This window comes from Scyliorhinus torazame, chromosome 5, assembly GCF_047496885.1.
Source record: "Scyliorhinus torazame isolate Kashiwa2021f chromosome 5, sScyTor2.1, whole genome shotgun sequence".
NCBI lineage: Eukaryota > Metazoa > Chordata > Chondrichthyes > Carcharhiniformes > Scyliorhinidae > Scyliorhinus > Scyliorhinus torazame.
In genome coordinates, this window is record NC_092711.1 from 178,057,986 (window position 1) to 178,084,786 (window position 26,801).

A 26,801-nucleotide genomic window follows, 5' to 3' on the forward strand; every position below is an offset into this window, starting at 1 on the left:
TTTTTCAAAAATATTTTATTAAGGCATTTATAATTGTAACAATTTTAACCATCAGGTATCAAAAGGAACAAAACAAGATAAACAACACACCCATCCAGTAACAAACCCCAGCCAACATGGCTTACACAAACAGGACCTCCTTCCCCAGCCCCCCTTTCCACTGGTCTTCCTAACCTTACTGAAACCCCCATGCCCCCCCACCCCTGCTGACAGCTTAATTTTCTTGAAAAAGTCAATGAACGGCAAACCCCTGTAGTGATCTCAAGGCGAACTTGATTTTCTCGAGTCTGAGAAATGCCATCATGTCACTAACCCATAACCCCGACCTTGGGGGTTCCGAGTCCCTTCATCCTAGTAGGATCCGTCTCTGGGCCACCAGAGAGGCAAAGGCCAGAACATCGGCCTCTCCCACCCCCTGGGCTCCCGGATCTTCCGACACATCAAAGATCGCCACCTCTGGACTCGGTACCACCTTCGCCTTTAATACTTCTGACATGAGGTCAGCAAACCCCTGCCAGAAACCTCTCAGCCTCGGACATGCCCAGAACAAATGAACATGGTTCGCAGATCCCCCCCGCACAGCGCCCACACCTATCTTCTACCCCCTCAAAGAATCTGTTCATCCGCTCCCCTGTTCTGTGCACCCTATGGACCACCTTGAATTGTATTAGGCTGAGCCTGGCACAGGACGAGATGCATTGATATGCCTCATGGTCTCCTCCCATAATCCGGTCTCCAACTCCCCACCCAGCTCTTCCTCCCCCTTTTGCTTCACCTCCCTCAGGGCTCCCTCCCACTCCATCAGTTCCTTGAGGACCTCTGAAACCTTCCCTCCCTTACTCCTACTCTCGACACCACCTTATCCGGTAGCCCCTGGGTGGAGGGGTGGCAGGTGCAGGAAGGGAAAAACCATAGTTTCTGGTTGAGCTTTGTATGAGCTATTCGACCATGATATATATAAAACTAACCAGGTAATATGTTGTGATGAGGGTTCAGAAACAGGCCCTGGGTACATGAGTTCACTGAAGCTGTGGACTTTTCAGCTGCGCAGTGGAACCAGGCGTCCAACAGCCACAGAGACCTGTAATATTGGACACTGGGTTTAACCCTGTTCTGTATCAAACAGACCTATCTGATACGGGGGTGATATAGTTAATCTGACCCTTAATTCATTCAATTCCAAAAGTGAATAACATTGTGTGATTCAAATACAGTGACTACCTTGTCAATCTGTCAATAAAGTGGTGTCAGTTCATGCAGATCTGTGTCTGAACTCAATTTCATTACTTATTTTTGTTACTGACTGGACTGTGTCGCTTTTCTCTCCAGCCTCTCTCTCTCCCTCTGCTGCCTCTCTCTCTCTGTCATCAGTGTAACATAACTTGGGGGCTCAGGTCCCTGGACTTTGGAATGGTAGACGCCGATGATTTGGTTACAGTATAATTTTAAAAGACACACCAAGTTTGTAGTGGTATAAGGATGGCTCTGGAGGCTGCTAAGATTTTTTTTCAGGTGGATGACCTGTCTTTGGTTTCTTGAAAAGGGTTTCAAAAGCTGGTGAATTGACAGTTGAATGAAAATAGGGATGCCAGCTAAAGCTAGGAAGGCAGGGATATAAGATGTATTGGTTGAATATGTGGGTCTGTTAGAAACGCAGGAGAGCCCACATGGTTCTGAGACTCGGAGGGATCTGGGTGTCCAAGAGCATGAATCACAAAAGGGGCTAGTTTAGAACAATGGGCTAAATAGCTGGATTGTAATGCAGAACAATGCCAGCAGCGCGGGTTCAATTCCCGTACCAGCCTCCCCGAACAGGCGCTGGATTGTGGCGACTAGGGGCTTTTCACACTAACTTCAATGAAGCCTACTTGTGACAATACGACTATTATTATAAAGGCAAGAATATAGGTGCAGCAAGTAATTAGGAAAGCTAATAGAATGTTATTGTTTATTGTGGGGGAATTGAATACAAAAGTAGGGAGGTTATGCTTCAGTTATACAGGACATCGGTAAGACCACATCTGGAGCACTGTGTACAGTATTGCTCATTTACCGCCAGTCCAGCAGAACAAAACCCTCCGACCCTCCCCATTGATGAACTGTCAGGATGAACAAAATGCCGTCCTGGATGTAATTGAAGCAGAAACAATAACAGCAAAATCCAACCCCTGTAATCACTTGTGAACTTGGTGTCTCAGCAGGCGCCATGAATCATGGATTCTCTTCCCACATTGAGAGCAGGTGAACGTCCTCTACTTAGTGTGAATCCGCTGGTGACTCTGCAGGTTGGATAACCGAGTGAATCCTTTCCCACACTGAGAGCAAGTGAACGGCTTCTCCCCAGTGTGACCTCGCTGATGTTTCCGCATGTTGGATAATTGACTGAATCCCTTCCCACACTGGGAGCAGGTGAATGGTCTCTCCCCAGTGTGAACTCGACGGTGTGATTTCAGGTTGGATAACTGAGTGAATTCCTTCCCACACTGAGAGCAGGTGAACGGCCTCTCCCCAGTGTGAACTCGCTGGTGTGACTGCAGGTGGATTAACTGAGTGAATTCCTTCCCACACTGAGAACAAATGAACAGCCTCTCCCTGGTGTGAACCCGCTGGTGTCTCCGCAGGCCGGATAACTGAGTGAATCCCTTCCCACACTGAGAGCAAGTGAACAGCCTCTCCCCAGTGTGAACTTGTTGGTGTGCCCGCAGGTTGGATAGTTGAGGGAATCCCTTCCCACACTGAGAGCAGGTGAATGGCCTCTCCCCAGTGTGAACTCGCTGGTGTGTCTGCAGGTTGGATAACTGAGTGAATCCCTTCCCACAGTGAGAGCAGGTGAACGGCTTTGCCCCTGTGTGAACTTGTTGGTGTGTCTGCAGGTTGGATAACTGAGTGAATTCTTTCCCACACTGAGAGCAGCTGAATGGCCTCTCCCTGGTGTGAACCCGCTGGTGTGTCTGCAGATTGGATAACTGAGTGAATCCCTTCTCACACACTGAGCAGGTGAATGGCTTCTCCCCAGTGTGAATGCGCCGATGAGCTTCGAGCTGTGATGGAGATCTGAATCCCTTCCCACAGTCCCCACATTTCCACGGTTTCTCCATGTTTTGGGTCTCCTCGTGTCTCTCCAGGTCGGACAATCAGTTGAAGACTCGTCTACACACAGAACACATGTACAGTCTCTCCCTGCTGTGAATGGTGTGATGTTTTTTCAGGCTTTGTAACTGGTTAAAGCTCTTTCCACAGTCAGTGGTCTGGAACACTCTCACTCGGGTGTGTGTGTCTCAGTACTTTTCCAGCCACACTGATGGTTTAAATGTTTTGATGCAGACAGATCGGGTAAACATTAATTCTTCTGGATTCAAAGGTCGATGATATTCAGTTCCTAACGAATCAAGTGGCTCTTTCAGATCGAGACGTGACGTTTGAGATTTCTGTCTGTAATTCCTCCTCTTGTAATATCCTGCAGAAGGAGTTTACAAAGTCAACTCAGTATCGGATACAAATTCAGAACAAACAATTCTAGTTTCTCTCTCATTCCCCAATACCCCTTCTCCAATACCTATTCCCCATACCTAGTCTCCAGGGATGGATGGAGTATTGGAGCAGTAAGTATAACAACCTTACCTCGGCATTCATGGCCTAGTCTCCAGGGAACAGACGCGAAGGTGCTGAGTATCTGAGCTAAGAGTATAAAAACCTTAATGTGGGGATTCTAAAGTCCATGTAGACTAAATCAACCGCACTACCCTCATCTACACACTTAGTCACCTCTTCAAAAAATTCAATCAAATGTGTAAGACATGTTCTCCCTTGTTTAATCCTTGCCTCTCCAGGTGGAGGTTAATTCTGTCCCTCAGAATGTTTTCCAGTAGTTTCCCTGGCAGTGAAGTTAGACTCACTGGCTTGTAATTTCCTGGTTTGTCCCTACTTGCCTTCTTGAATAATGGCACCACATTAGCTGTCTTCCAGTCCTCAGGCACCTCTCCTGTGGCCAGAAAAGATTTGAAAATGTTTATCAGAGCCTCTGCAATCTTCTTCCTTGCCTTCCACAGCAGCCTGGGATACATCTCATCCGGCTCTGTATTTATCCACTTTCAGACCTGGTAAAACTGTTCATACCTTCTCCCTCTCAATGTTAAGTTGTTCAAGCAAATCACAATATGCCTCTGTGATTTCTATACCTACATTATCCTTCTGCATAGTGAACACAGATGCAAAGTGTTCATTTAAAACCTCACCTATATCTTCCAGTTCCATGCACACATTGGTCCGTACTCTTACCCTGGTCAACCTCCTGCCCCATTTTCCATGCTTCCTCTTTGCTCTCCAAATTCCTTTTTTCAGTAATCCTTTGCACTTTCTATGTTCCTCTCGGACTTACACTTTGAGCCCTCTTATCTGTGATAAGAGTCACCTTTAATTCCTTACCCAACTCTGGATATCCCTTGACATCCAGGGATCCCTGGACTGATTGCTGCCATCCTTCACCATCATGGAAACATGGAATTTACAGTGCAGGAGGAGGCCATTTGGCCCATCGAGTCTGCACCCGCCCTTGGAAAGGGCACCCCACTGAGCCCACACCTCCACCCTATCCCCGTAACCCCATCTAATGTTTTTGGGCACTAAGGGCAATTTAGCATGGCCAATCCACCTAACCTGCACATCTTTGGACTGTGGGAGGGAACACGAGCACCCGTAGGAAACCCACGCAGACACGGGGAGAACGTGCAAACTCCACACAGACAGTGACCCAAGCCGGGAATCGAACCTGGGACCCTGGAGCTGTGAAGCAACAGTGCTACCCACTGTGCTACCATGCTGCCATGTGTGCTCTCTGTGAATCCCACTGCTCTGATGTAGATTTTTCAACAAGTGGCTGCTCCCAGTTGATTTTGTACAGATCCTGTCTTATGTTTTAAAAATGTGCCCTCCCCATTCTGCAATGTATGAGACCCCACCTCAAATTCAGATGTTTCAATTTTATTGGCTTGCTCTTCCTGGGCTTTCCATGAGCGAATTCAATTTATCCATTTCAAGTTGACTCTGTTGTTAGTCAGTTTGCCAATATATTAACGACCTAGATGATGGGACTGGGGGCATTCTGGCTAAGTTTGCCGATGATACAAAGATAGGTGGAGGAGCAGGTAGTATGAAGGTGGGGAGGCTGCAGAAAGATTTAGAAAGTTTAGGAGAGTGGTCCAAGAAATGGCTGATGAAATTCAACGTGGGCAAGTGCGAGGTCTTGCACTTTGGAAAAAAGAATAGAGGCATGGACTATTTTCTAAACGGTGACAAAATTCATAATGTTGAAGTGCAAAGGGACTTGGGAGTCCTAGTCCAGGATTCTCTAAAGGTAAACTTGCAGGTTGAGTCCGTAATTAAGAAAGCAAATGCAATGTTGTCATTTATCTCAAGAGGCTTGGAATATAAATGATGTGGAGATGCCGGCGTTGGACTAGGGTGAGCACAGTACGAAGTCTTACAACACCAGGTTAAAGTCCAACAGGTTTGTTTAGATGTCACTAGCTTTCGGAGCGCTGCTCCTTCCTCAGGTGAATGAAGAGGTCTGTTCCAGAAACACATATATAGACAAATTCAAAGATGCCAAACAATGCTAGGAATGCGGGCATTAGCAGGTGATTAAATCTTTACAGATCCAGATATGGGGTAACCCCAGGTTAAAGAGGTGTGAATTGTCTCAAGCCAGGACAGTTGGTAGGATTTCGCAGGCCAGATGGTGGGGGATGAATGTAATGGAACATGAATCCCAGGTCCCGGTTGAGGCCACATTCATGTGTGCGGAACTTGGCTATAAGTTTCTGCTCGGCGATTCTGCGTTGTCGCGGGTCCTGAAGGCCGGGGAGTCACTGCCGGAAGTCGGGGAACACTTCAGCAGTCAAGGGCATTCAGCCTGTGATCTCCGGGTAAGCGTTCTCTAAGGCAGCCTTCAGGACCCGTGACAACGCAGAATCGCCGAGCAGAAACTTATAGCCAAGTTCCGCACACGAGTGCAGCCTCAACCGGGACCTGGGATTCATGTCACATTACATTCATCCCCCACCATCTGGCCTGCGAAATCCTACCAACTGTCCTGGTTTGAGACAATTCACACCTCTTTAACCTGGGGTTACCCCATCTCTGGATCTGTAAAGATTTAATCACCTGCTAATGCCCGCATTCCTAGCATTGTTTGGCATCTTTGAATTTGTCTATATATGTGTTTCTGGAACAGACCTCTTCATTCACCGAAGGAAGGAGCAGCGCTCCGAAAGCTAGTGACATCGAAACAAACCTGTTGGACTTTAACCTGGTGTTGTAAGACTTCGTACTTGGAATATAAAAGCAGGGATGTACTTCTGAAGCTCTATAAAGCATTAGTTAGGCCCCATTTAGAATACTGTGAGCAATTTTGGGCCCCACACCTCAGGAAGGACATACTGGCACTGGAGCGGGTCCAGTGGAGATTCACACGGATGATCCCAGGAATGGTAGGCCTAACATACGATGAACGTCTGAGGATCCTGGGATTATATTCATTGGAGTTTAGGAGGTTGAGGGGAGATCTAATAGAAACTTACAAGATAATGAATGGCTTAGATAGGGTGGACGTAGGGAAGTTGTTTCCATTAGCAGGGGAGACTAGGACCCGGGGGCACAGCCTTAGAATAAAAGGGAGTCACTTTAGAACAGAGATGAGGAGAAATTTCTTCAGCCAGAGAGTGGTGGGTCTGTGGAATTCATTGCCACAGAGGGCGGTGGAGGCTGGGACGTTGAGTGTCTTTAAGACAGAAGTTGTTAAATTCTTGATTTCTCGAGGAATTCAGGGCCATGGAGAGAGCGGGTAAATGGAGTTGAAATCAGCCATGATTGAATGGTGGAGTGGACTCGATGGGCCGAATGGCCTTACTTCCGCTCCTATGTCTTATGGTCTTAATACTTTGGGGTGTGTGACCTGCATTGTTATCCTCCTGTTTTTATAGAATCTAACCCTCTTTCCCCACTCACTGTGTGAACATGTTGACTGGTTGTTGAATTGCTGACATTTCATCTGGAGGCTGTGCTCCCTCAGATATCCTGTTCCGAATGAATTCTCAATGTCTGGTTGTATTTCTGCGGCAATATCTCTTGTTCTCGGGGCCCATTTCCCGCCAGTTTTTCTGCTGCTTTCATTGTTCAAAAAATGTTGAAAAGAAAATAAATAAAAATATTTACATTTGTGGGTGTTTGGCGGGAGCCGCTTCAGCTCTTTCCGTGCGGCCTGGTCAAGCTGCCGAGAGCCTCGGGACTCGCTGCTCGGTGTCGCCGGTCGGTGCTGCGGGTCTGACGGGGGAACAACCCAGTCAGTGACCGTCCCCTCCCTGCCCGGGACTGCGCATGTGCGGGGAAGAAATGAAGCTGCGCAATATGGCCTAGGGCCTCCCCCACGACACTCCAGCAGACGTATTGACCAATGGGAAGAGTTGGAGGACCGGAAGGACTCTGGTCCTCCAGCCAATCAGAGCTCGGGCTTTGTGTGGTCAGGATTGAGGTTCACACAGGCTGAAACTTCCTCCTGTATCCAACATTTGTGAGGAAAACACTTTATTTTCTCCCCCTTTCCATTTCTTTTCTCATTCTGACCTTCAATTGGTGACTTGCAGCAACTGAAGGGAAAGGAAGTGAATCCAGGGAGGGTGCAGACTCTTTAAAGGTTGGCCCAGGTCTCTCTCTCTTAGTCTCTTGAAGACATTGACATCCTTTGCTCCCTCAGCTTGACACATTTAGTTCTCTGGCTAAAAGGATGGTCTCTTTCCTAATGTTCACAATTAAAGTGCTGGTTTTCCCAGGAGATGGCTGACATTTAAGGCAACAGTAAATTAATATCGGACAGATACATAAATGTCCAGTGTTGTTATATGGTACAGATTAGATATATTATTGATGGTTCTGTAACAAAGTACATTTATTATTATTTCTAGTTGTGTAATATTGTTCTGTATCTCCGTTATATATTTCCAGTCATCTCTTCCCTCAGGGCGGAGAGCCTCTGGATTTCTCTTCCACAGGGACCAGTGGAGTCTGGGAGTCAGTGAATATTTTCACGGATGAGTTTGACAGATTTTTTAAAACGCATTTTTCGCATTTTTTTAACCATAGACACAACAGTACAATAAACAGAGTAACAGAAAAAATGGTGGGAAATGGGTACAGAGCAGAACAAGAGATATTGCTGCATAAATACAAGCAACAGATTGCAGAATTAATTCGGAACAGGATAGTTGAGGGACCAGGGTCTCTAGATGAAATACTGGATCAATTGAACAACCAGTTAGCATGTTAACATGGTGAGAGGGGAAAGAGGGTAAGAGTTTGTAAAAACAGGAGGACAGCAATGCAGGTTGCACACCCCAAAGTATTATGAAACAGACTAACAACATAGTCAACTTAAAACGAATAAGGTGAATTGAATTCAGTCATGGAAAGCCCAGGAGGGGTAAGTCAGCTGAATCGGAGCCTATGTATTTGATATATGGCTCCAGTACTTTACACAATATATCAGACTTAGAGCAGAGTACAGATGTTAAAAATTCCATAGGGATGCATTTCATAATCAGCCTATGTCAGTTTTGGATAAAGGGGAAGTTGTCGGTAATCCAGGAGCAGAGGATATTTTTACGAGTGGCAAAGGTCAGGATATTATATTTCCTTTTAAAATTAGAATTGGTGATTTGCCCACCTTGGAGACCCAGGATCAGGAATACAGGTTTAGATTCTAAAGCTCTCTCAAAACCCCTCTCCAGTTCCCTGACTACATTTGACCAATAGGATTGAATCTTTACACAGCTCCATAGACAACGTGTATAGTCACTCTCAACCACCAGGCACACTGGAGTGGAGTGGGCTCAAACCGGTGTCTAAGACTAGACGTAATATGAAGACTGTGTAGTATTGCACAGTCTCCTTCATTTTATTGCAAATCAAAATTTCACTGGCATAGTCCCATGTTACCCCATGTCTCCTCTTCAATATTGACTGCTAAGTCCTTGTCCTATGACTGCAAGGTTCTCAGCATTGAAATACAGGATCTGGAATTTAGTATATCATAGAATTGGCTAATCAATTGTTTAGGCTCCACAGAATCCAGGATTCTTTCCACTGGGGAAATTGAGGAATCAAGACACAAAGATGTCTTGTTACGAATAACATTTCTGAGCTGTAAATACTTAAAGGATTGTCTTGTGATGTCAAATTGCTGACATAGCTGCTCAAAGGATGACAAGGAAGTGTCTCTGAACATGTCTCCCAGCCGACAAACGCCTCTATCACTCCAGGTATTGAATCCGTGGTCTTTGAATTCTAGACTTTGAATCTAGAAGGAGAAATGTTTGCCTCATCTGTCGGCTTCAAAAGATTTTAACCATCAGTGTGTCTGGAAAAGCACTGAGACACACACACCCGAGTGAGTGTTCCAGAGCACTGACAGTGGAAAGAGATACACTGCCTGAAAAAACATCACACCATTCACAGCGGGGAGAGACTCTACACGAGTTCTGTGTGTGGACGAGGCCTCAACTGATTGTCCGACCTGGAGAGACACGAGCAGACCGAATACATGGAGAAACCGTGGAAATGTGGGGACTGTGAGAAGGCATTCAGAGTCTCATCTGAACTGGAAGCTCATCGTGCATTCACACTGGGGAGAGGCCCTTCAACTGTTCTGTGTGTGGGAAGGTATTCACTCATTTATGCATCCTAAAGGCACATCAGCGAGTTCACACTGTGGGGTAGCTACTCACCTGCCTTCAGTGTGGGAAGGAATTCACTACTTTAACTAGCCTGCGGAGACACCAGCGAGTTCACACTGGAGAAAGGCCATTCACCTGCTCTGACTGTGGGAAGGGATTCACTCAGTTTCCCCATCTGCAGACACACCAGCAAGTACACACTTGCTGGGGGAGAGACAGTTCACCTGCTCTCAGCGTGGGAAGGCATTCACTACGTTATCCAGCCTGAAGTCACACCAGCGAAATCACACTGGGGAGAGGCAATTGTAGAAATGGACCCAAAGTGGAGGTATCTGCAATATATATCTATATGTATATGAAACGTATAATATTTCAAATATGGATTATTTTCTAGATTCACACTAACAGTGTATAATCCTAGTTTAAAATGTCATGTAGTAGCCTCTAAGGCATCATGGGTACCCAGCTGACTTGGCCACATTCATGTGAAAGAGTTCACACGGAGAGTTGAACTCCCCTTGCCTGTAACTCCCAGGCAGCTGCCTGTAAGGAATGCTGCCTGTGGCACCAGTATGTAATGAGGTTAAGATAAGAGAGACTATCAAGAAGACCCAAGGACAGTTGATAAGGGGTCAGGAATACACCACGAGGGGGCCTCTGTCTGTTTATGACCTCTGACCACATAGCCCCATGCTGATAGTAACCAATAATTATTACAATTGGATTGTGTCCAGCCGAGGTGGGCTGTGTAACTGTTCGAATTGTGTAATTATTGATGATTTTCATTGTGCAGTCAGAGAAGCGCATGGTGAGACCCGTGACTGGCTCCCTTCAGGTGTTCAATAAACTATTTGACGTTTGGGGCAGACCCGAGTGTTGAGTGATTCTTTCAGAGTAATTCCCGCGAACACCATTCAACGTGGGAAGCGATTTTGAGATTCATGGCATCCGGTGAGACACCAACAAGTTCACAATTGATTTCAGGGGTTGGATTCTGTTACTGTTTCTGCTTTTAATTACATCCAGGACTGCATTGTGTTCATTCTGACACTTGGTGAAGTGGGAGGGTTGGACGGTTTATTTCTGCTGGACTGACCGGTCTCACAACTTTGCTTCCAGTGGGCTGATGCTCTTTGAGCCTTGTTGCGAATGCCTGGCCCAAATTGTACGAGGGCAAAGACTGAAAGGGTGTTTGGAAGTTGAAAGATATTTGGTTCCCATTTCTGTTTGGAACTCCCTAAAGCATGCCACAGTGTCATGAAGCTGGGCTATAGTGGTTATATGGTTATTTTGTTTGATTTATCTGGGTGTTTCTCACAGAAGAAAACTGTCAAGGTATGAGAGGCAAGTTGTCGGTGTCAGATTGGGTCATTACAATTAAACGCAAGACAAAGAGAGGCACTCCCTAGCAGTTCAGCAATTATTACATATTTACATAACATATAAATTCCTTTAAGAACAAAAATCCATCAGAAAAAGTGATGCAATCGTGGCTAACAAGAAAAGTTAAAGATTCCATTAGATAAAAGGAAGAGGCTTTTCCAGTGGCAAAAATAGTAGTAAGCCGGAGGATTGGGAACTAGTTTTAGGGGATGGCACGTGGCATAGTGGGTTAGCACTGGGACTACGGCGCTGAGGACCCGGGTTGGACTCCCGGCCCTGGGTCACATTGGTCTTTGCTAATCTTTTGCTTTTCACATTCCGAGAGGAGCTTTTCCAGGTGTTTTTTTAATGTTTCTCGCCAGTTTAATCTCACATTCTATTTTCTCTTTATCAGTTTCTTGATCTTCCTTTGCTGAATTCTAAAACTAGTTCTTTTTTCTTCTTCTTTTAAAAAAAATAAATTTAGAGTACCCAATTATTATTTTTTGTCCAATTAAATGCCAATTTAGCCTGGCCAATCCACCGAACTTGCGCATGTTTGGGTTGTGGGGTGAGATCCACACAGTCATGGGGAGAATGTGCAAACTCCACACGGACAGTGACCCGGGGCCAGAATCGAACCCGGGTTCTCAGTGTCGTAGGCAACAGTGCTAACCACTGTGCCACCGTGCCGCCACATGGTCTTTCTTCCGATTTCATGGCGAGGGAGGATCGCCTTCATTAAAATGAATGTGTTGCCCAGACTGTTGTACTCTCTGCAGATGCTGCCTGTACTGCTGTCGACCAGAGTCGTTAATAAATTAATAGAACGATTCGTATATTTATCTGGAACAAAAAGAGACCTTGCATCAAGTTTGTTCAGCTCCAATCACCAGGAGCTAAGAGACGGTTGGGTCTCCCGAAAATCAGGCTATATCAACTGGCCTCTCATCTGAGGTTCATAAGGGATTGGGTTAGGATGGACCCAACATCCACCTGGCTGAATGTAGAAGCAGACCAGTCAGTTCTCCCTCTACAGGTCTTGTTGTTTATGGCGACATTAGGACAGGTTCTGCTAAGTGTGATAATCCTGTTATTATTAATACTCTCAGAGCGTGGAGGTTGGCCCACCGATCAGAAGGGAGTTCTAAATTGATTTCCAGTCTCTCTCCTGTCCACGGCAGTCTAGACTTTCCACCCAGTCTCATTGACCATGGATTTGATACCTGGAGAGATAGAGGTGTTTGTAGGCTGGGAAACAAGTTCAGAGATGCTTCCATATCATCCTTTGAGCAACTCTGTCAGAAATTTGATATCCTAAGACAAACCCTTTTTAAGTATTTACAGCTCAGGCACTTTATTCTTAATAAGGGATCTTTGCCTCATGATTCCTCAATTTCCCCAGTGGAAAGAATCCTGAATTCTGTGGAGCTGAAACAATTGATTAGCAAGTTCCATGATACTCAAAATTCCAGATGCTGCATTCCAACGTTGAGAGCATTGCAGTCATGGGAAAGGGACTTAACAGTCAATATTGCTGAGGAGATATGGGGTAACAAATGGGACTATGTCTGTAAAAATTTTGGTTTGCAATAAAATGAAGGAGATCCAGTTCAAGACACTGCACCATCTTCAAATTACGTCTAGTCTTAGACTATATCCTCGATGGGAACATTAGGAACATTAGGAAAGAGACCAGTGTCTGGATTAGCACAGTGGGCTAAACAGCTGGTTTGCAATGCAGAACAATGTCAGCAGCAGGGGATTCAATTCCCGTACTGGACACCCCAAACAGGCGCCGGAATGAGGTGACCCGGGGCTTTACACAGTAACTTCATTGAAGCCTACTTGTGGCAATAAGTGATTATTATTGTATTATTATATTATCCTTTTAGTCAGACAATTTTAGTGAAGACAATCTTCACTCACACAAAGCTCGCGCTCTGATTGGCTGGAGGACAAGAATCCTTCCGGCGCTCCAATTCTTCCCATTGGCCAACATCTCAGCAGAAAGGTCAGGAGGCGGCTCCCTCCCGAACGTGCGCACCTGTCCCTCTCCTTTAGGCATGCGCAGTCCCGGGCCGCGGGGAGATCACCGAGCGGCTACTCGCTCTGGCCGGAGTCATCAGCCGGTTGCTGGGAAACCTTGCATTTCGGTGGTGTGGGGGGAAGGGGAACAATGGATGGGGGCGGGGCTCCCGTGTCCGTACCGGGCATGCGCACTGGAATCTGGAGACGTCATTGCGGAGCAGCGTGATTCCTATTGGTTGACTCAGGCAGGACTCCACTGTGAGGTCAGAAAGCGGAAGTTGGACAAGAATTTTAGACGAAAGCTTCCTCCTCTGGGAGGAAATCAATGTCTCCACCTTGCCATTTATTTTTTCATTGCGGGGGACATCGGTGACTTGCAGCAACTGAAGGGAAAGGAAGTGAATCCAGGGAGGGTGCAGACTCTGGAAAACTTGGCCCAGGTCTCTCTCCCTCAAAGACATTGACATCCTTTGCTCCCTCAGCTAGACACATTTATTTGTCTGGCTAAAAGGATGGTCTCTTTCCTAATGTCCAGGAGATGGCTGACATTTAAGGGTAAATTAATACTGAACAGATTTATGTCCAGTGTTGTTACATATTACAGACTCGATATATTATTTACAGTTCTCTGTAAGATGCAATGATTATTATTTCCAGTCTTGTGATATTATTCATTACTTGGTACTACTGAACTAAGCATTGCTTTTAAAAAAAGGGACTTCTGTTGAAACTTTTCATCTTCACTCATCAGGACAGATGCAAGAATACCAAATTTCAAAGGGAACAGTGTATAATGCCTTGAAAGTAGGTCCGGATTAGTTGGCAAGTCAGAATTGATTGGGTGATGCTTTGCTACGGTGAATGAAACAGTTTGATCACCAATCTTTTGAGTATTGATAAAAGGTGCAAAATATCTATCTAATTTTATTCCAGTTTTATATATGATTATCAGGACTCTGTTTCTTGGACCGGAAGTGGTGAGGAGTGGCCTGTTCACCAGAATGTACTGGCACCTTTTGGAGATTTGGGAGGCTGTGTGTTAGATAAAGCAAAGTGTATATGGAAGAAGAGTGTGTGAGACAGAGATTTACTTTTGGGGAGCAAATGAGGAAAGAATGTTCCATAGAAACTAGAATTGTGTATTCTAAATTTCTATCCTGTACAGACAGTGCTGAATTGTTGTCAACTTATTTTACAGGATATTAGAAGGGAAGATTCAGAGACCGAAATCTCAAACGCAACGTCACAGGAAGATCTGACAGAATCTTTTGATTCATTGAGACGGAAATATTATTGGCCTTGGAATCTTCAGTATAAGTTGTTTGTTTGTCCTGCCTGATTAAAAATATTACAATCATCAGTGTGACTGGGAAGGGTCTGAGACTCACAGACCCCCGAGTGAGAGTGTTCCAGAGCATTAACTGTGGAAAGATCTTCAACCAGTTACACGTGTCGTGTGTGTGGACAAGGTGTGAATAAATCGTTGACCCTGGAGAAACACGTGGAAACCTGCACCATGGAGAAACCGTGGAAATGCGAGGACTGCGGGAAGGGATTCAAAGGCCCATCGCAATTGGAAATTCATAGACGCAGTCACACCGGGGAGAGGCCGTTCCCCTGCTCTGCGTGTGGCAAAGGATTCAGTCAGCTATCCAATCTGCAGACCCACCAGCGAGTTCACACCAGGGAGAGGGCATTCTCCTGCTCTGACTGTGGAAAGACATTCACTAGGTTATTCGCCCTGCTGAGACACCAACGGGTTCACACTGGAGAAAGACCGTTCACCTGCTCAGTGTGTGGGAAGGGATTCAGTCAGTCATACAACCTGCTGAAACACCAGGACAGTCATAACCGTGAGAAACACTTCAAATGCTCTGACAGTGATGGTGGCTTTAAGAACTCTGTGGACCAGATGTTCTACCAGCACATTCACACTGAGGAGAAGAGATGGTTCAGCTGCTCTCACTGTGCAAAGAAGTTTAAAACGTCATCCACCCTGCTGATACACCAGCGGATTCACACTGGGGAGAGGCCATTCACCTGTTTGCAGTGTGGCAAAGGATTCAGCCAGTCATCCACCCTGCTGCTCCACCAGCGAGTTCACACAGGGGAGAGGCCGTTCACCTGCTCTCAATGTGGGAAGGGATTTACTCAGTTATCCAAATTGCAGACACACCAGCGAGTTCATACTGGGGAGAGGCCATTCACCTGTGCTCAGTGTGGGAAGGGATTCAGTCAATCGTCCACCCTACAGAGACATCAGCGTGTTCACACTGGGGAGAGGCCGTTCCCCTGCTCTGACTGTGGGAAGACATTCACTCTATTACACAATCTGCGGAAGCACCAGCGACTTCACAAGTCTTCACAGGGATTGGATTCTGCTGTTATTGCTGCCGTTGGTGACATCCAGAGTGAACCATGTTCATTCTGACAGTAGGGAAATTGGGAGGGTTGGATGGTTTCATTCTGCTGAACTGCCCAGTCTCACCACTTTGCTCCCAGCCTCAAAGATCATCCGTCTCCTTGAGGCATTTTAAGAATGTCATTCAAATGCTTTTTATGTTCAAACGACAAGCTTTGATTTTCCTGTTCTGGAGCAAATGGGATCTTGGGCATCAGAAATAGAGGGATTGAGAACAGAAGCAGGGAAGTTATACTGAACCTTTCTAAAGCTCTGGTTAGGTCACAACTAGAGTATTGAGTCCAATTCTGGGTCACCACACTTTAGGGAGGATGTAGAGGAGATTTACCAGAATGGTTCCAGGGATAAGAGATTTCAACCACGAGGTTCGGCTGGAGAAGCTGGGGTTGTTCTCCTTGGAGCAAAGGAGGTGGGGGGGGGAGATTTTATGAGGTGGACAAGGTTATGATAGGTTTACATAAGGTGGACAGAGAAAAGCTGTTCCCATTAGCTGATGGTATAAGGATGAGGAGGACACAGATTTCAGGTTATGTATAAGAGCTATATCTCTATCACAGCGTGGACTCAGTGGGTTGAATGGCCTCCTTCTCTGACCAATGACTGTGATATAATGGGAACAATTTCAGCTTCTCCAATCTCTCCAATTAACTGAAGTCCCTCATCCCTGGTACCATTCTCGTAAATATTCTCTGTACCCTCTCTGAGAACTTCACATTTCTTAAAGTGTGGGGCCCACATATAAGGTTCCAATCTAGAGGGATAGAACTGAAAAGGTTATGTTCAGCTTGTTTAGACCCAGGGTTAGACTACACTGGGAGTACTGTCAACAGTTGTGATCTCCATATAGTGTGATGAATGTATGTATTATATGCATCTGGTACCAGAATGGTTACAAGCCAGGTTAGTGTGTGTACATATCTGCTGCAGTATTAAAACAAATCCTGGTTTAAAAGACAGGCAGACACTGTGGCTACTAAAACAGGTAATTAAGGCTTCATAAAAATGAGATCATCCTTATTTCAAGCATGTTAATGTGTAAAAGGACAAACCTAATGGATGTTTGTTGTGATTTCTGTGGAGTAGATAATTAGAAGCATTTCATAGAATTTACAGTGCAGAAGGAGGCCATTCGGCCCATCGAGTCTGCACTGGCCCTTGGAAAGAGCACCCTACCCAAGGTCCACACCTCCACCCTATCCCCATAACCAAGTAACCCCACCCAACACTAAGGGAAATTTTGGACACTAAGGGCAATTTATCATGGCCAATCCACCTAACCTGCACATCTTTGGACTGTGGGAGGAAACCGGAGCACCCAGAGGAAACCCACACACACACGGGGAGGATGTGCAGACTCCGCACAGACAGTGACCCAAGCCGGAATCTAACCTGGGACCCTGGAGCTGTGAAGCAATTGTGCTATCCACAATGCTACCGTGCTGCCCATTGTGTTTAAACCTAATTGATCTGGTCATGGGATTTGAGTGGGGTATGGATTATGTAACTAATGGAAGGAGCTAGGTTTGTACCATGCCTCTAGCATTGAGTCAGTCAGTTGAGATTTGGCTGTGAACAGAACAGCAGCTTTTGGAAAGTTAAACAGTGGTTTGACACAGGCAAGAATCTGAGGGCTGTTTCTCTCTCCAGGGATCCTCTCTCTACAAGCAGTCTTTGAAAGTAATTATTTATTCAGAGGCTGGCCTGTATTCCTGTGTTTGCTCACTGTATTTAAAATGGGCTTTGACCTGAAATGGGTTTTGCCTGATTGGAGATGAAGATGATAGCAGTTAGGAGTTTGTGTTTCATTTTATTGTTAAGCATTGTTTAACTCCCAATTTTAAGGTATTTATGTTATAATGTTAAAGTTAGTTTAATGCTGTGGTAATAAAGTTTGTCTTAATAAACCATTTCCCTATCTGTGTGTGGAAACACTCCTGGAACAAAGTATTATTTCTTCACAGCTATTGTTATGGGCCAGGGTTCAGAGAACCCCAAAGTGTATCATGGAGTTCACCTGACCCACAACTTTTACTAGATTGTGGTATGGGGAGCACACGGCCCAATCTACAGGTATGGTACAGCAGAAATGAAAGAGTATTTTTTAAAGCAAAACAATGTTTATTCTCTGAACTCAAGTTAACCTTTTTAAACCATACAGTGAACATCTTAGCAACCTTCAATCCAAATACAACCCACAAAGAATACAACACTAAGTAATCCTTAATAAATTCCCAAACAACATTCAGAAGACAAAATACCCTTTTTAAACACAAAGATCGGGTTTAAATTCACTATTGAGAACATTTACTACTTTGAAAATCCCAAATGAACATTCATAAGCTTGCAGCGATTCACACACATCCTGCTGTGATTTCAGCTTCTCCAAAATTAAAATGAAACCAAACCCACCTTGCAGCAAACAGGCTAAAGCGAAAGTAAAAAGCTGACAGCCCAGCTCCACCCACTCTCTGACATCACTGCAGTAATAAACACCCATTTCTTAAAGGTACTCCCACTACAGATACTTATATACACACCCATTTATAAACACCCATGACACTACAAATAAAAAATAAATTTCTGTCCTGGGTAATAACAGAAAAAGGAAATTGAGGCACTGGAGAAGATGCAACAAATATTCACAAGAATAATACCAGAACTGAGAATATTTATCATAGAATTTACAGTGCAGAAGGAGGCCAATAGGCCTATCGAGTCTACACCGGCCCTTGAAAGAGCACCCTACTTAAGCCCACACCTCCATCCTATCCCCATAACCCAGTAACCCTACCTAACCTTTGGACACTGAGGGCAATTTAGCATGGCCAATCAACCTAACCCACACATCTTTGGACTGTGGGAGGAAACCGGAGCACCCGGAGGAAACCCACGCACACACGGGGGGGACGTGCAGACTCCGCACAGACAGTGACCCAAGCCGGGTATTGAACCCGGGTCCTTGGCACTATGAAGCAACAGTGCTAACCACTGTGCTACCTGCCTTCCCCATTGCACAATAACCCTCAGGAAAGGCTGGGGCTGCTTTTCGCTAGATAAAAGACTAGAGGGTGATCTGATGGAAGTCCTTAAGATTATGAAGGGGTTCAATAATCCAATAGGAATTTCAATCAGAAACCTCTTTACCCAGCGAGTGGTGAGAATGTGGAACTCACTACCACAGCGAGTGGTTGAGGGGAACAGCATGAATACATCGGAAGGGAACCGAGATTCATAGAATCATTGAATTTACAGTGTAGAAGGAGACCATTCGGCCCATCGAGCCTGTACTGGCCCCTGAAAGCGTTCATGAGGGAGGAAGGAGATGCTGATGGGGGAGATGAAGAGGGCTGGGTGGAGGCTCATGTGGAGCATAAATACTGACAGAGACCAATTGTGTTGTTGCGCTCCGAGGTTCAAAGAGCATCAAACTAATCAAGATTTTGACCAATGAAATAATTTTATTTCCCTATTGAGGGGCAATTTAGTGTGGCCAATCCACCTACCCTGCACATCTTTGGGTTGTGGGGTGAGACCCACGCAGACACGGGGAGAATGTCCACACGGACAGTGACCCGGAGCCGGGATCAAACCCGAGTCCTCGGCTCCGTGAGGCAGCAGTGCTAACCACTGCACCACCGTGCCGCCCTGACATCAGCTATTTGTGAAGGGGATATGATAATGCACGGTTTGAATAAACTGCACATACACTGTATTTCCCCAAATAATTCCATTATGTTCCTCCATGTCCAGTTGTATCTGTGCCTTTTCCATGTAAGGTTTACTGAGCAGTAAGGATATCTCCTCAGATCAGTGATGGCAGACTCGGCTAGTGAGTGGGCCGCATGAGTGACCCTCATTCATCTCTGTGTCGGCAAGATTGAAATCCACTAACTGTGACCTATCTATCAGATTAAATACATTTAATACACACCAAATATTTCATAATGAGTTATAGAAAATGCTCCATCATTTCTATTTTAATTGAACTATCAACTTCAAATGTTAAAAATAAAATATTTACACTTTGGATGCAGAGGGAGTGCACGGCTCACAGTTAATGTTGTGCAATCAGAATGCTCCTCACTTCACTTCCCCTCGCTTTACATGTGTCAAGTCAAGTCGCCATAGTGCCAGTTGACCACAGGCTGCCTTCCCCTTTGACAGGGAGAGCTGAGATATGGTGATTTAACCGGAGGATCACCATACCTCAGGTGAGGGCCAAGGTTGAGAAGGCAAAGCCTTCATGAATAACCTCAGCCAGTACGGGAATTGAACACGTGCTGTTGGCCTCGCTCTGCATCATAAACAAGCTGTCCAGTGGATCACTTCAGTAATACCGGTAGAAAAAAACTATGTGGATGGGAATCGGTGGAATATGGCAACCCTGCCTGTGGGCAACAGTCAGCAAAATGTCTTGTGGGCCGCGCTCAGAACCCCGATGGGCTGCATGTGGCCCCCAGGCCGCTGGTTGCCCACAGCTGCATTCAAGACTCCACCAGTCCAGATCAAGTGGCTGACTCCAGCTATTTTGCTTGCAATCCCGACTCATTTAGTGACTTGTGTGTGTGTTAAGAAGGCAAGTGGAACTTTCATACTCTTTGTCTTGAGTCTCACTCGGAGGTGAATCTGGGTTAGATTTTAACCAATCTGATCCACATACTGTCGAGGTGCAGCCACTGTCTAACACAGCACAGTTAATTGAGTCTGTGACTGACACATTCACCACTGCACCAAAGCTCCTTCTAACATTCATTCAGATTGGTTATCTTCAGAGAGAATTCTCTGTGCCATGTGTCACTTTGAAGACCCTGATTTTCCGCTTTGGGCAGGTCATCACACAAGGATATTTTGAGTCAGACCTGAAACTCCTGTTAATTGTTCCTCGATCATTCCTGGGGTTCATTCACCCATTAGTGCTGTTCCAATCCTGTCTTTGTTGGGCTATCCAGATCTGCTAAAGATTCTTTCACCCTCATTCGAAACGTGTCAAAGTCCAACCGCACTTCATGGGAACCCAATAGATCATCTTTCTTGTAAATTCCATCAACGAACCGCAATAGAAGATCCAAACTTTAATCAGAATGTAAGCATCAGGCGCCCAGCTTCCCAAATACTTTGCTTCTGATTTTCCTTTTGTTAGGAAGTGAGGATGCCGAGGCCAGACCTTGTTTCCTCCTTGGTGGGGACGTAACCCATGTCCACATCTCCACTTCATTCTTCCACTGGTCCAAAGGCTCAGACTCCGAGAACAGCAGCAGGTAATCGGACCCTGACAATTTCCACTTGCTCCAGTTATTTCTCACAAAAACTACTGGGATTGTAAGATTCTGTCTGAAATGTTATTTTCCCACTTTCACCATTAGACAAGCGTTCTGTGTTACCATGTTATAATCCTGACAGTCTTATGGTGAAGGCAGAAACTGCAGGCAATCTTTACCTGGTATATATTTATTCACGGAGTGAAACATTACAGGTATATACCTCCTGACTCCAGTCTATGTCAGTAAGTCTCTCTTTATATGTGCTCATGAAACGAGCCAATCAGTGCCGTCCACCTGTATTCACTGTACCTCAATTGATACAATTCGCATCCACAGTCAGAGCATCTAAAAGGTCTCTAATCAGTGTGACCGCGATGGTATCTCAGCTAGTTGCATGAATCAGTGAAATCCTTCCGACGTTCAAAACAGGTGAACGGCCTCTCTCTAGTGCGAACGTGCTGGTGTGTCCGCAGACCAGATGGTTCAGCGAATCCTTTCCCACTCATGATCAGGTGAACAGACCCCCTTCAGTGTGAACCCGCTGGTGTCTCAGCAGGTTGGATAACCGGGTGAATCCTTTCCCACAACGGGAGCAGGTGAACGGCCTCTCCCCGGAGTGAATTCGCCGGTGCGTCAGAAGGTGGGATGATTGAATAAATTTCTTCCCACAGTCAGGGCAGGTGAACGGCCTCTCCCTGGTGTGAACTCGCTGGTGGGTCAGCAGGTTGGACGATCGAGTGAATTCCTTCCCACAGTCAGGGCAGGTGAACAGAGCCTCCCCTGTGTGAACCCGCTGGTGTATCAGCAGGTGGGATGAGAGAGTGAATCCATTCCCACACTCGGAGCAGATGAAAGGCCTTTCCCCGGTGTGAACCCGCTGGTGTGTCAGGAGGGTGGATGGCTGAGAGAATCCCTTCCCACACTCGGAGCAGGTGAATGGCCTCTCCCCGGTGTGAACCCGCTGGTGTGTCAAGAGGTGAGATGAGAGAGTGAATCCCTTTCCACACAGTGAACAAATGAACGGCCTCTCCCCAGTGTGAACTCGCTGGTGTGTCTGCAGGTGGGATGACTGAGTGAATCCCTTCCCACACTGAGAGCAGGTGAATGGCTTCTCCCCAGTGTGAATTCGCTGGTGTTTCAGTAATGTTGATGACTGAGTGAATCCCTTCCCACACACTGAGCAAGTGAACGGCCTCTCCCCAGTGTGACTGCGTCGATGAATCTCCAGCTCAGACGGGACTTTGAATCCTTTTCCACAATTCCCACATTTCCATGGTCTCTCCATGATGTGGGTATCCTGGTCTCCCTCCAGATTTACTGGTCAGTTGAAACCTTTTCCTCATTTAGAACAGAGATAAGGCCTCTCTCCGCTGTGAATGGTGCAATGTTTTTCAGGCTGTGTAACTGGTTAAAGCTCTTTCCACAGTCAGTGCTCTGGAACACTCTCACTCGGGTGCGTGTGTCTCGGTGCTTTTCCAGTCACACTGATGTTTAAACTCTTTTGAAGCAGTCAGAACAGATACACATTTCTCCTTCCACCTTCAAATGCCAATGATATTCCGGTCCAGATGAATCGAGTGACTCTGTCAGATCTTGATGTGATGTTTGGTTTGAGATTTACTTTCTGTAAATCCTCAGCTTTCTAATATCCTGTAAAAGGAGATCACAAAATTCATTCCTGTCATTACAAGCTAGAAACATAGAACAGACAATTCCAGTTTCTATGGAACATTCTTTCCTCTCTCATTTCCCAAAAGTAAATTTCCATCCACATCCCTCTGGCCAGTGTCACTGTGCAGTACCTAATATTCCATTCCAATTCTCTTCTCACACCTAGTGGTGCACCAAGGCAGACTTTTGTCTGTTTCCGTAGCTAGTTATTCCGAAAACAGATAATATACACCCTCCAAATTCTCCTAAAGGTGCTGATTCATCCAGCTTCACAGATCCATGCTCACCACTTCCTGCCCAAGAAAGCAGAGACCTGATAATCATTGGTATTACTGCAATAAAATTAGCTGGACATTTTTCACCACTTTGGTTACACAAAAATATTGGGAGTCAATTGCTCAGTGTTGCAATCACCATGGCAAAGAATCGCCCAATCAATTCTAGTTTGCCAAACGATCAGGACCTGTTTTCAAAAAAATTGTTCCCTTTGAAATTTAGTATTCTTGGATCTGTCCGGATGAGTGAGGATGAAAAGCCTCGACTGCTGGTCCCTCTTTTTAGCAACACACAGGTTCTATGGTACCGAGTGACGAATAATATTACAAGACTGGAAATAATCGGACTTCCAGTGGCGGCCATGGAGTGAGTGATTGTACATTTGGCAGCTCCTGCTCGAGGTGGATGTTTTGGTCCTTCTCCCCAGTTGCCGGGCGGATGTTTTGAAGGAAAATGGTGTAGGAGTGGTGGAGGAAGTCTTTACTCCACCGGTGAATGGATTTGTGGGCCAGAAGTGGGTTTAGAAGAAAGGAGCTGCAAGAGCAAGAAACCCTTTGTGTGACACAGGGAAAGATGGCAGAGAGCTAGGGGTCGACCGTCCAGCTCAATGGTCGGTGGAGCAGCTGGTTGACTTTCTGAATGAAATTTTCAGCCAACAGAGGAGGGAGGCTCTGGAGGATCTGGAGAAGGCGGTACACCCGCTGAGAGCGGGGATCGATCGTGTGGAGCTGAGGCTTGAGATCCAGAGCCAGGCGATCCAGAAGGTGGGGGAGCACGAGGTGTAGCTTACCTTGTTGGTGGCCGAGATCGGGATGATGCGAGAGACCCAGAAGCGGCTTAAGGAGAAAGTGGAGGACATGGAGAACTGCTCCCGGAGACAGAATTTAAGAATTGTGGGGATGCCAGAGGGCATTGAGGGAGCGGTGCAGGCTCTTGTGTCGCCAGAATGCTGGAGACGTTGATGGGGGAGGGGGCCTTTGGCTGGCCCCGGAGTTTGATCGGGCGCACAGGGCGCTGATGAGGAAACCGCAGGCGAACGAGCTGCCGAGGGCTATGGTGGCGAGGTTACACCGATTCCTGGATAAGGAGAAGATCTTGAGGGGGGCCAGGCAGACGAGGAGATGTACCTGGGAGGGTAATGAGCCCTGGGTATACCAGGACCTGTGTGTGGACCTGGCCAAGAAGAGAGCGGGATTCAACCGAGTCAAGGCTGCCCTCTATAAGAAGGGGGTGAAGTTCGGGATGCTGTACCCTGCCCACCTCTGGGTGACCCACAATGGTCGTGAGGATTATTTTGGAGCGCCGGCGGAGGCGATTGAGTTTGTGAGAGACAATGGACTGGCAGGAGAAGACCATTGAACTTTGGAGGAGGTGTGAGGAGATGCTGATTCTCTTTGTCCCATTGTGGTTGTTGTTTTTTTATTGTATTGTTTTGTTTGGGGTGACGGTCAGGGAAGAAGCTCGTTTCACTCAGGGATCGTTTCTCTTTCTTGCGAGGTTCTTTGCTGGGAGGCTGGAGGATCAGGTTGGGTGAGGTCCTCTTTTATTTTCTTATTGTTATTGTTGATTGCACCATGGAAGTGCTGGGGGGGGGGAGATCAGTGGGGGGTAGGAAGTTTGGCGCTGTGGGCGGGTCAGCCAGGCTAGCTGGGCGAGCTAGTTCACAGGAGCGCAGTGGGGGGTGAGCAGGTGATCAGAGTATTCGAGGGGATTGAGATTGTGTTGTTCAGGGTGGGGGGTACTGTTGATGGAGGTGGTGCTGTTGAAGTGCGATAAGGAGGGGGTTGGTGACGGTGGGCATCAGAGGGCGGGCCTGGAGAGTTGCGTGATATGGGCCGGGGCTGGCCCAAGAGAAGCTATGGCTGATCAGCGGGGAGGGGGAGGGGCACGCCCCCTGACCAGTTGATCACAGGGAGAGTGAGAGTGCTGAATGGGCCGGTCAAACAGTCGTGCATGTTCGCCCACTTGAGGAGCTTAAACGCGGATGTGCCATTTTTACAGGAAACACATTTGAAGATCGAGGACCAGACTAGGCTAAGGAAAGGGTGGGTAGGCTACGTCTCTCACTCAGGGTTAAATATGAAGACATGGTGGGTGGCAGTGCTGATAAATAAGTGGGTAGCGTTTGAAGTGGGGAATATAGTAGCAGATTCGGGGGGAGGAGGTTCATGGTGGTGAGTGAGAATTTGGAGGGGCTGCCAGTAGTCTTGGTGAACGTCTATGCCCCAAATTGGGATGATGTTGAGTTCATGAGGTGGGTGTTGGGGAAATCCAGGACCTGGACTTGCACCGGTTAATTTTTGGGGAGGGGGATTTTATTCCGGTTGTCGAGCCGAGATTGGACTGGTCGGGTCCGTGGTCGGCGAGGGTGCCGGCAGTGATGAAGGAGTTGAAGCAGTTCATGGAGCGCATTGGGAGGCCATGGGTGAAGGAATTTTCGTACTTCTCCCATGTGCACAGGCTCCTGGATCGATGTGGGATTATTAGCAGAGGAGGAAGTGTGTGAGCGGGTGAGCCGCCACTCAGGGGTATGTGGAGCTGAATGATACAGGTGAGGTTTCGGCTGCCACACTACGGGAAGCGCTTAAGGCAGTGGTCAGGGAGGAGTTTATATCAATACAGGCACACAGGGATAGGACAGAGCGGGCAGACATGGCCAGGCTGGTGGACAAGATCCTGCAGGTGGATAGGAGTGATTCGGAGGCCCCGGAGGCTGGGCTGATGAAAGAACGGCGGAAACTCCAGATGGAGTTCGGGCTGGTGTCTACGGGTCAGGCGGTGGGGCAGTTGCGGAAGGCCAGGGGGTCAGTCTATGAGTATGGGGAGAAGACGAGTAGGATGCTGGCTCATCAACTGAGGAAGCAGGAGGTGGCGAGGGAGATCGGAAAGGTGAAGGATGGGAGGGGAAGAGTGGTCTGAGACCCGGTGGAGGTGAGTGGGGTTTTCGAGGCCTTTTACAAGAGATTATATGAATCAGAGCCCCTGGCCCGGGGAGAGAGAATGAGGTATTTTCTGGGTGGTTTGGCGTTCCCCAACGTGGAGGAGGACTTGGTCGAAGGGCTGGGAACACCCACTGGACTGATGGAGGTGATGGAGGGTATGGGGCGATGCAGGCAGGGAAAGTCCCGGGCCCCGACAGCTTCCCCGTAGAACTTTATGAAAAGTTTTTGAGAAACAGAGGAGAAGGGAGAGTTCCCCTCCACGTTATCACAGGCCTCAATATCTTTAAGTTTGAAGAGGGATAAGGACCCAGAGCAGTGTGTGCCCGATATAACTGTTGAATGTAGATGCCAAATTGTTGGCGAAGATCTTGGCCTCGCGGATTGAGGACTGTGTGCCGGGTGTGATAGGGGAAGACCAGGTGGGTCTGTAAAGGGGAGGCACTTGTCAGCTAACGTTAGGCGCTTGCTGAATGTTATAGTGATGCCCCCGGAGGGACAGAAGCTGGAGGTGGCGGTCACTCTGCACGCGGAGGAGGCCTTTGATCGGGTAGAATGGGAATATCTGTGGGAGATACTGGGGCGGTTTGGGTTCGGGCAGGGGTTTGTGGATTGGGTCCGGTTGTTGTATCGGGCGCCGGCAGAGCTTGTAAGGACACATCAGCTGAGTTCAGGGTATTTCGGCACCGTAACACAGTGGTTAGCACTGTTGCTTCACAGTGTCAGGCACCAGGGTTCAATTCCTGGCTTGGGTCACTGACTGTGCAGAGCCTGCACCTCTCTCCTTGACTGCGTGAGTTTCCTCCGGATGCTCCGGTTTCCTCCCACAAATCCCGAAAGACGTGCTGTTATGTGAATTGGACATTCTGAATTTTCCCTCAGTGTACCCGAACAGGCGCCGGAATGTGGCAACTAGGGGCTTTTCACAGTAACTTCATTGCAGTGTTAATGTAAGCCTACTTGTGACAATAATAAAGATTATTATTATTTCTGGCTGCATCGTGGGACAAGGCAGGGTTGCCCACTCTCCCCGTTACTCTTTGCCTTGACGATTGAGCCACTGGCAAAGGCACTTAGAGCAACAGGAAGTTGGCGGGGGGAAGAGGAGCTGTGG

General features: G+C 46.9%; 4 protein-coding genes across 7 annotated transcripts in view; 2 read left to right on the plus strand and 2 right to left on the minus strand.

Annotated features, from left to right (window-relative positions):
* Positions 1-26,801, plus strand: part of LOC140422470 (uncharacterized) — a 250,353-nt gene that overhangs the window by 216,109 nt on the left and 7,443 nt on the right. The window lies entirely within an intron of this gene.
* Positions 1,922-13,190, minus strand: LOC140422481 (uncharacterized). Of its 3 annotated transcripts, none has more exons than XM_072507505.1 (2): positions 13,017-13,190; positions 1,922-3,457 (listed from the first exon to the last, which is right to left on the minus strand). In XM_072507505.1, the coding sequence occupies exon 2, from the start codon at positions 3,096-3,098 to the stop codon at positions 2,253-2,255; it is 846 nt and encodes a 281-aa protein (XP_072363606.1). In that variant the 5' UTR covers positions 3,099-3,457; positions 13,017-13,190; the 3' UTR covers positions 1,922-2,252. The 3 variants fall into 3 exon arrangements, with proteins under 3 accessions (XP_072363606.1, XP_072363604.1, XP_072363605.1); XM_072507503.1 differs by lacking the exon at positions 13,017-13,190 and adding an exon at positions 7,213-7,522; XM_072507504.1 differs by lacking the exon at positions 13,017-13,190 and adding an exon at positions 7,006-7,174.
* Positions 13,308-17,444, plus strand: LOC140422478 (uncharacterized). 2 transcript variants are annotated; one of them, XM_072507498.1, is made up of 2 exons: positions 13,308-13,558; positions 14,317-17,444. In XM_072507498.1, the coding sequence occupies exon 2, from the start codon at positions 14,635-14,637 to the stop codon at positions 15,547-15,549; it is 915 nt and encodes a 304-aa protein (XP_072363599.1). In that variant the 5' UTR covers positions 13,308-13,558; positions 14,317-14,634; the 3' UTR covers positions 15,550-17,444. The 2 variants fall into 2 exon arrangements, with proteins under 2 accessions (XP_072363599.1, XP_072363600.1); XM_072507499.1 differs by lacking the exon at positions 13,308-13,558 and adding an exon at positions 13,563-13,673.
* LOC140422491 (uncharacterized) overlaps positions 17,605-26,801 on the minus strand; it is a 91,363-nt gene continuing 82,166 nt past the window's right edge. The window contains exon 4 of the mRNA XM_072507514.1: positions 17,605-22,023. Coding sequence (XP_072363615.1) covers positions 21,310-22,023 — 714 coding nt within the window. The 3' untranslated portion in view covers positions 17,605-21,309. The remainder of the gene's footprint in view (positions 22,024-26,801) is intronic.

What these genes read in the sequence shown, in the direction of transcription:
- LOC140422481 (XM_072507505.1), bottom strand. Translation starts at nt 3,098, where the DNA reads ATGGAGAAACCGTGGAAATGTGGGGACTGTGGGAAGGGATTCAGATCT.
- LOC140422478 (XM_072507498.1), top strand. Translation starts at nt 14,635, where the DNA reads ATGGAGAAACCGTGGAAATGCGAGGACTGCGGGAAGGGATTCAAAGGC.